This window comes from Bacillus rossius, chromosome 2 (genome assembly GCF_032445375.1).
Source record: "Bacillus rossius redtenbacheri isolate Brsri chromosome 2, Brsri_v3, whole genome shotgun sequence".
NCBI classification, from domain to species: Eukaryota; Metazoa; Arthropoda; class Insecta; order Phasmatodea; family Bacillidae; genus Bacillus; species Bacillus rossius.
In genome coordinates this window covers 108,482,323-108,491,089 of record NC_086331.1, presented here as the reverse complement: position 1 = coordinate 108,491,089, position 8,767 = coordinate 108,482,323, and the positions used below count along the sequence as shown (strand labels likewise).

The 8,767-nt window shown below is 31.5% G+C and overlaps 1 protein-coding gene across 1 annotated transcript in view; it reads right to left on the bottom strand.

Annotated features, from left to right (window-relative positions):
- Positions 1-6,772: 6,772 nt before the first annotated feature.
- Positions 6,773-8,767, bottom strand: part of LOC134529593 (Krueppel-like factor 3) — a 125,908-nt gene continuing 123,913 nt past the window's right edge. The window contains exon 6 of the mRNA XM_063363845.1: positions 6,773-8,526. Within this exon, the coding sequence (XP_063219915.1) occupies positions 8,354-8,526 (173 nt within the window). The 3' untranslated portion in view covers positions 6,773-8,353. The remainder of the gene's footprint in view (positions 8,527-8,767) is intronic.

Below are 8,767 nucleotides of genomic sequence, written 5' to 3'. Positions count from 1 at the left end.
TGATATTACACTGACAAAAATTTTTCACAGGAAAGGTGATTTTGTGCTCGTTTCTTTCCCTGGAAAGAAAAAGTGTTTTAAATATGTCTGTATTGTTCAGAAAGTGTATGATGATGGAGAAGTTGAAGTAATGGCACTACGATCATGCAATAGCCTGAAAAATTTTTTTTGTCAGAGATACAAAAGATGTAAGTGTTGTAGAGCCAAAACAATCATTGAAGTTTTACCTCAACCATGGTGTTTTGGGTCTGATGACCTAGTAAAATATGAACTTCACTGTTCTGTGTCATGCGATGTGTAAACTATATATGAAATGTAACTTACATTTAGTCATTTCTGTCTTTAACATGACTTTAAATACATAATGCATAGTGTTTGTAAAGGATGTCAACTACTGATGCACTTACATGCATCAACATAATATCATTAAAAAAATATAAAATAGTATACAATGTCTGATTTAACCATATACATACTTTCGTCAAGTATCAATAAATATTACTCATACCAGACATTTGTTTAGTAAAGTTTTTATTTTTTACAAATTGGTTTTTTCATAATTTTGCTCCTTTAAGTGTCAACTACTGGTGCTCTTACCTTAAGCATGAATCATTTCTAAATAGTTTGTCGCTAGTATGGTGACCTATATGAGCTCATTACAAGTTATGATTCACATAGTTAAATTTTGGACCACCACAAAACAAAACAATAACAACATATTTTTAAAAATTTTTTAGAGGATATTAACATCCCCGCTTTATGCTTTATGTTTTCGTAAGGACGGCTTACAAATTATCTAATTCTAAATACCCCATGCCCGAGTTGAGACTCGAAGCCATGACCCCAAATATTAGAAGTCATTACGCTGACCACTGCACCACCGAGGTCGGCTACAAATATGTACAAATTACATTATATAAACCACTGAACTTTAAGTCTTTGTGAAAATATGTACTGGCTCTCATTAATACTATGTATACACATCAAGTGTAAAATACAACATATTAGCAAACTAAACAAAGAGAACATATTTTAAAAATCATAAAACCAATGACTGCCACAAAAATAAATGAAATACTTTGTAATATCGTAACAAAATGAAGCAGATAAAACAGTAAAAATAATTTGCATTTATTAAAACACATTGGAATGTAGCATGCTCTTGTACAGCATGTATATATTGTATAATCACTACAACTAAAGTGAGATTCACATTTTTGTATGTTGTGCAGGTACATAATTCTTATGTGTTTGTATATGTACGACTAAATTTCATATCATGTATATCATAAATTATTTTACAAAAATGGCAGTGTTAATGTGAATAAGGAGAAAAATTTTAATTTTCTACATCTCACAAATCATTTCAGTTTTGATAACAATATCTATATATATATATAAATATATATACACAACACATTACAAATTTCACATTAAATTTCGTAGTGGAGGAACGAAGCTGCAATCTTCATTCAGCTTTTGAGCAAAATATACATTGATAATATCACAATAGTTCACACCTGTACAAGTACATTATTATAAATTAAATATTATATATAATGAGAAAGTATGCCTAAATCTTTTTTAAATATTATACTGTCTAAACATTTTTTTGGCCAAATAAGGTGCTAGTAGGCTATTTATAATCACTATAGTAAAAATTATCCAAATTAGTTTATGAAGATACTTTAATTGACTGAAAAAAAAAATTATTGAAGTGAACTAAATTTTTATTTTCATAGAACACTATTTATTTTCTCCATTTGTTACAAATTGTAATTAGTTTTGTAAAACACATTGTCTAAGCCAAATTAACAGGTCACGCATTTGCAGACATCTGATGTTGCACACTGGTCTCTCGTTCCAACCTTCAGAGGAACCTCACTTAATTCCCTCTGCAGCATGCAGCTAGTTTGACCTAGTTCAGTGTGGACAGGCGTGAGATGTGTGTACGAGTGTCAGCTGTAGTGCTCGAGATTGCTCAAGCCTCTAGCATTCCCAGTATTCACTACACCCTCTCCAGTGGACTCTGCACCTGGGAGGATCCCTCAGCAGTTAGTTGCTGACCTAGTTCAGTGTGGAGCACACAATTTAAAATTTACACCGACTATTTATACAGTTTTGCATCATAAAGAAGTTGGTATCCTGGTGGCTCGTGTACTGCAGCACATAAAATGTGTTCAATTAATGAACTGAGCTGAAACAGGAGAAGTGATTGGCTTTAGATACCTAACATGAAGAGTCATACGAGAACTAGCCAGAAAATCGAGAGTTGCTAAAGTGAGTACACAATGTAACTCATCCCACAGGCATATTCGGCTCAAAATAGAGAATGAGGGGTGAAATTGCGGAAGCTAACCTCCTTCACAGGGGAGGAGGGTCTATGGTGCCATACAATAATAAAAACAACAAATGGAAGATCATGTCTGTGTTTTTTTTTCTACTTTGAAGGGGAGCAGTTTCCTCCTTCCCCCCCCCCCCCTCCTTCTCATATATGCCTTTGAACTCGCTTCTAGTATTCACTAACTGTAAGTATAAGTAATATATTTTCTTTTATAATATGTCTTTACTCAGAAGTCACCTGCTTTAAAATAAATTAGTGTGCCACTAAAAAAAGATACAATTTTTCCACACCAAACCACACAAAATGGATACTGCTTAAGCATCTTATACTAAAAATTAGGCTGCATTTGTAGTGCATAATTTTTAATAACAGGAGGGTTGTAAATATTATTTTGTTTGTATTACTTCATTCTTAAAAAAGTGGTCAATTTAATTAATTTATTTTTCAAAACTAAATTTTCTAATTTCCAAACCATAAGCTACTGGAAACATTTCAGGTGCGCTGGTTGCTAAAAAATATGTACTGTTCTGTGTATACTTTTTTTTTTTTTAGCAACAATAGGAAAAACTTAGATTTCAAGAACCCTGAAAAGATTTTTGTGAAATGGAAAAGAATGTGAAAATTAAGGGAAAACGAAGACAAACCGACAACAAAAGTATCTGAAAGCATAACAGGCCTTGCATGTACTTAATATGCAGCACCCCATTTCATGTCTTTCATCGCAACAAGAAATACCAGAAATTTTTTACTAAAGATTTCCCTGTCCATTCCCATTGTTCATTGTGCATTTTTATTATTTTACAATACTTTTCCTTTTTTTTTCTCCTATCAACAACTCTTGACTTCACAAAAATGTTGTTCCCTAAGGTTTGATTGCATGATGTTCACGCTATTATGAACTCACGTGAAAGTTGGAATCTTTGCATGGAACATTTTTTGGAGTATTTTTTGAAGTTATGCTTAAGAGAACATGACCTCAGAAGACAGAGTTGTCTAACAAAATAAACAATCTGGAAACTAGAATAATGTTCAGAATGAGAAAGACAGCTGCAGCCATACTTTTTACTGCAGTGCCTGTGCCACACAATCTTTTGATGATTTATCTCACTGTAGGAAATATGGAACTAACAGACAATTCTGAGAATATGCAATTTGGGACAGGCGGTGGAAATGATGGCTGCTATAAGAGTTATAATAAGGTGGGAATTTAATGTGCTACACACAGGTCATTCTGAGCAAAATGCTAAAACTTTGTTTAATATATTTGAAAATATAACATTTTGTAAAACAATGCTGAAGTAATACTATAAACCTACAAGGAATTACAAACATTAATAAAAACCAAGTTAATATGGGAAATATTGACATGACAACGTATAATAAATCGATGAACGCCGGCTGCACGCACAAAAAAGTGTCCCGTTACGCACATTGTCCCACTACGATGTGTCCCACTACGATGTGTCCCATTACGCTCATTGTCTTCCGCGGAAACCAGGCACTCGTTAATACATATTTTCCTTTGTTTATCGCGAGGGGTGCTATTATTAATGAATTATAAATAAAATTTTCGTGCCCGGGGCCACAATTGCATATCATTTTGAGCACTGGAAGACATAAAAACGTAAAATATTCTCGACGAATTTTAATCTCGGCCCCAGCGCACCACGAGCGTCTGGGTTGGAGATTAAAGCCGAAATTCTTTCTTAAACTTACTAATACTTTTTTATTAACTGCAAGGGCATTTTTATTAAATTCTAAGTTTAATTTCACGACGAACAAACTTCGTCGTTAAATGTGTAATTGTGAAAAAGCGTAAAACATTCTCGACGATCTTGAAGTTAGTATAAACATGGCGGCCGACTATCAGCCGACAATATATTTTAAATTTCCCGCCTACCACTATAAGAAATAAACATGGCGGACTACATACGTTTTTAAAACTTTCACAACACAAAACAAAATTTTTATAAATATATATACAACATCTGAAACTATTATTTCCAATATGGCCTCATGGCCGTGCGGTTAGCATTGCTGACTACCAATCCAAAGGTTGACAGATCGAATTACCGCTGCCGCTATACCTTCATTTATGTACTTGTACAAATAAATACGGCGCGCGCGACACTACAAAAGTAATAAACGGATTTGAATTAATGAGTGCAAATAAAAGTAAATTTATCAATTAAATTGTAGATTTCAATTCACTCCATACAAAATAGTGATAATTGAAAAAAAATGATTCAATTTTATTCATAAAAGTATGCAGAGGTAGATTTTGTCATACAAAAGGTAAAAAAATTAAAAAAAAAATTACTTCCTCAAAGAATAACATATTTTTAATGCCTAAATGGTTTGGTTGCAAAAACCTATTACGGCTCAGTCTCAGGCCAAATTGGATATTTCATTTTCTTCTGGATCTATCATTTCATCAAATGTTTTGTTATGACGTCACGTTAAACTATCATCCGTAAACCGACTTTATAGACAACCAACCTTTTTTTACTACAATGACATTTTTTATGTAAATTCCTGGAGAACTTATAACGTATCAAGTTTAAGATGAGAAAACCTTGTAACAAATAATATTACACAGATGATTTTACATTTATAACCATAAGTTTTGAAAAAGTAAAATATGAGGAAATTAAATTCATTTGCCAAGCTCAATTAAATATCATGCAGATCCAAATTCACAAAAAAGTATGCCACTTATGTTATATCTCTTAGTTAAGAATAGTGTTATATAACTTTACAGTTAATTTATAACATCCTAAAAATGAAACAAGTAGAGACAATGATAAAATTTTTAACTTAAATTAGAGAATACCTGAGTTCAAATCCGGATTTAGGTTTTCCCATGGTTGCCCATAATGCCTCAAGGCAAGTATTGGGTTGGTTCCATGTGTAGGCCATTCTGCTTCCCTCACCAGGGTCCGGTCTGTGTTGTGCATGTTTGCTTATGAGGATCTGAACGAGCCTTAAAGTAGTATTAAAAAATGGACATGCAAAGAAAGTGGACTTTTTTAAAAGTTAATATTTATTTTACATGCCAGAGAACAAATAACCCTTTGTTAACAATGACATTGTTCAACAAGGTGTCTCAGTTCTGATGGTAAAATTCTGGAAATCAATTGTGTATTTCAAAAGCAACAAAAAATTACTTTTCAGTAACTTTTTGTTTTTCCAACTTTTCACAACCATACCGTATAAAACTGCTACTAATTTCATACATACTTATTCCACTACAAGTCAAACTACACCATATGAAAGAGCATTGGATTTTATATATAAAATAATTGAAAAACACTTTGAACATTTAATAGATTTTTAAACAAATACCTACAACTCATCAAATTCCACAAAAACTATGTATCTAATGAACTTTATATTTTAATATATGATATTAAAATAATGTTGCAATACAGTTAAAAAATGATTGAGTGGTAAAAAAAGTATATCAAATTAATATTTTTTTAGAGGGAATGAATAAAACCTCATTACTAAATTAAACAAAGGCCTCTTTTTATTTTGCTATATCTAACTTGGAAAGGTTTACATTAACAAATAAAATAGATCTTGAATGTTTTTAAATCAATACATTAAGACTACAATATTTCACCGATTCATTCTGTGATAAGCTAAAATTAAATACTACATGCATACTTCACAACTCATCTGGAGGACTCCGGGCCAATGAGAAACCCTCAACCAAAGCTATATTGAATCACATGCTGCTACGTTGGAACCCGCCTATGAGTGGGTTTTTTTTCCCGATCATAAAAATAACTGTGATGTCTATCCTTGAGATCACTAACCCCACCAATTTTTCCAATTCCATATCAATGCATCTTCCGAAAGAGAATTGAAAAATCACATAAAAATGAAGTAATTAAAACAAGGATTTTTTTATTTCACAAAGCCAACTAAGAAAAGTTCACATTAAAATTTTATTTTGTTTTTTTAATTAAATACATTTTCTGAAGGAAAAAAAACATTAAACTTGATTTTCCGTTTTCAGAGAATTGCTCAAAGTGATTCCCTTCTTTCGGAGATTAGCTCCTCGGACAACAGAAAACTTAATTTTTATGTTTCTTTTTCTTCACAGAAGTAATGATTTTAAAAAAATAAAAAAATAAACTTTTAATTTTTTAATGTGCACCATTCTTATTTAGTTTTTGTGAAATGAAAATAAGTCTTTGTTTAATTTGGATTACTAACGAGTTGTAATTCATTCACTTCCCTTCCTAAAAAATTTTCATTTTGAACTGAATTTTCTAAGATTTTGTAATCCTACTGCAAAGTTATTTTCATATCTTGGTATAATAATGAGAAGTCCATTAGATGAAAAAGTTTGTGTAATTTGTTTAGTTGAAGGTATTTAAAAAAATAATAAACCCAATAAGGGTACAAAATATTTCACAATTTCTTTTTTTGAAATGTTCGAATTGACAAAGGCCAATTTTTTAAGTGACTCAGAAAATTTAAAATGTGATTCTCTCATGGTAAATCTTATGCTCTTTCAAATGGTGTAATCATAATTGTTTTAGCTTAAGTAGATCTGAAATTATTAGCATTTTTATACAATGAGGTAGTGAAAAGTTAAATATCTCCTGAAATACGGACTTTTCAAAAAGTTATTAAAATGCATTATTTGTTGCTTTTGAACTGTACAATTGATTCCCAATGTTTGGCCATAAGGACTGAGACAAACTGTAAAATCCACCCGAATAACTTACATATTTTCAATTAATTAAAAAAAAAATAGTATTATGCCATCTGTTTTAACTAATATGTGGGCAAGGTCGTTAGGGAAGGTATAATTTAAAATTCAAAACTGCATAGCAAATTAATTTAACTATGAACCAACTCTTACTCGTCAAAGTTATAGAGATGGTGCATAAATGCTTTTTAATGTGAAGAACATTTATTATGTGATCTGCAAACACTGATTAGTACATAGAACAACTTCATTCCTCCCAATTTTAGTAAAACTAAACATATTACAGTAAATAATTTTTAAAACTTTGAGTAAAGTATAAAATTTACTACATTGTAATTTACCAATTAAAATGAATATTCAATAATTTTACAATCAATCATGAAATTATTGAAAGTGCATCTGAAATACTTCAGTGTGTACTCTGCATAAAATCAATGAACAACCAAAGTGATTGGTGAGAAATAGTAAACTAATTTTCACTCGTGGCATTCCATGCGTTTTCTTATGTAAATCTCAAAATACTGGCCATTCTTAAAAATTGTAACTCTTAATGACTAACAATAGGTGTAAACCTTAGGGAAATATACTAGCAGAAGCTTCTGCACTCTCAATGAAAGACAACATGAGCTCAATGAAAGACAACATGAGCTGACACAGTCCCGGCGATTTAATGATAGGATTTTCATTCAAGTTAAGATTGATTTGTATTTTTTGGTATGATTAGGCCTATTTGTTAAAAAAAAAACACTTTAAATTGTGTTCTCCTGAAATATTAATGCACCAGGTACAGTTGTATAAAAAATAACCTGATTATGTCTATCACAGCAAGTACCGTAGTTATTTAACACCAATAAACAACGGTAAGGACAAGGAAGACTCACAGATACATGATATTCTTACTCCTACTACAGAACTGGCTTAGTGCTTATTGCACAGTTGCAATTTTGCCTAAAATATTCTCTGTCTCTAACATATGTGCTGGCTTTTGACAGATCTATACAAAGCAATAAGCAGTTATTTCAAAAAGTCATTTCATTTAAAACTATAAATTAAATTGTTTCTCAAATATTAGAGTATAAAATGATTTGCAGATACATTTTTATTTATATTTTTATAACCAAATATTCAGCTGTCAAAATTAAATTGCAGACCCAATTACATATAAGTACGGTAAAAACTAAACCATATGAGACAGAATATATTCTAGGCATAAAATACAAATAAGGCACATTTTGCATTTCGTGCAATGGAATTTACCGACAAATATTAACAAAACCGGAACTTCAGTGCCTCTTCATATGAAGAGAGAGATGATCGGAGCGAGAAAACGAGCGCTGACACATTTGACAACGAAATGGCTTCTGGCCAGTGTGTTTGCGGAAGTGACGGGTCAATTCGTCTGACCTGGCAAACTTCCAAGTGCAACCTTCCCACGTGCAATGGTATGGCTTCTCCCCTGGAAATAAACACAAAATGTATAATACTGAGCATGCAATGTAATAAATGCTGTGTCCAACTAAAAATACCCACGCAAACAAATAAGATTATTCAATTAAGAAAAAAAGTTATAAACACATGTATCGCATCTTCCTTTTAAAAATAAAATATATGGAACTTATTTTAGTTACTTGATGAACATGAATTTAGTTCCTTCGTGTGCCCATTATGCTTATTTTTATCAGTGGGAAGACAGATTT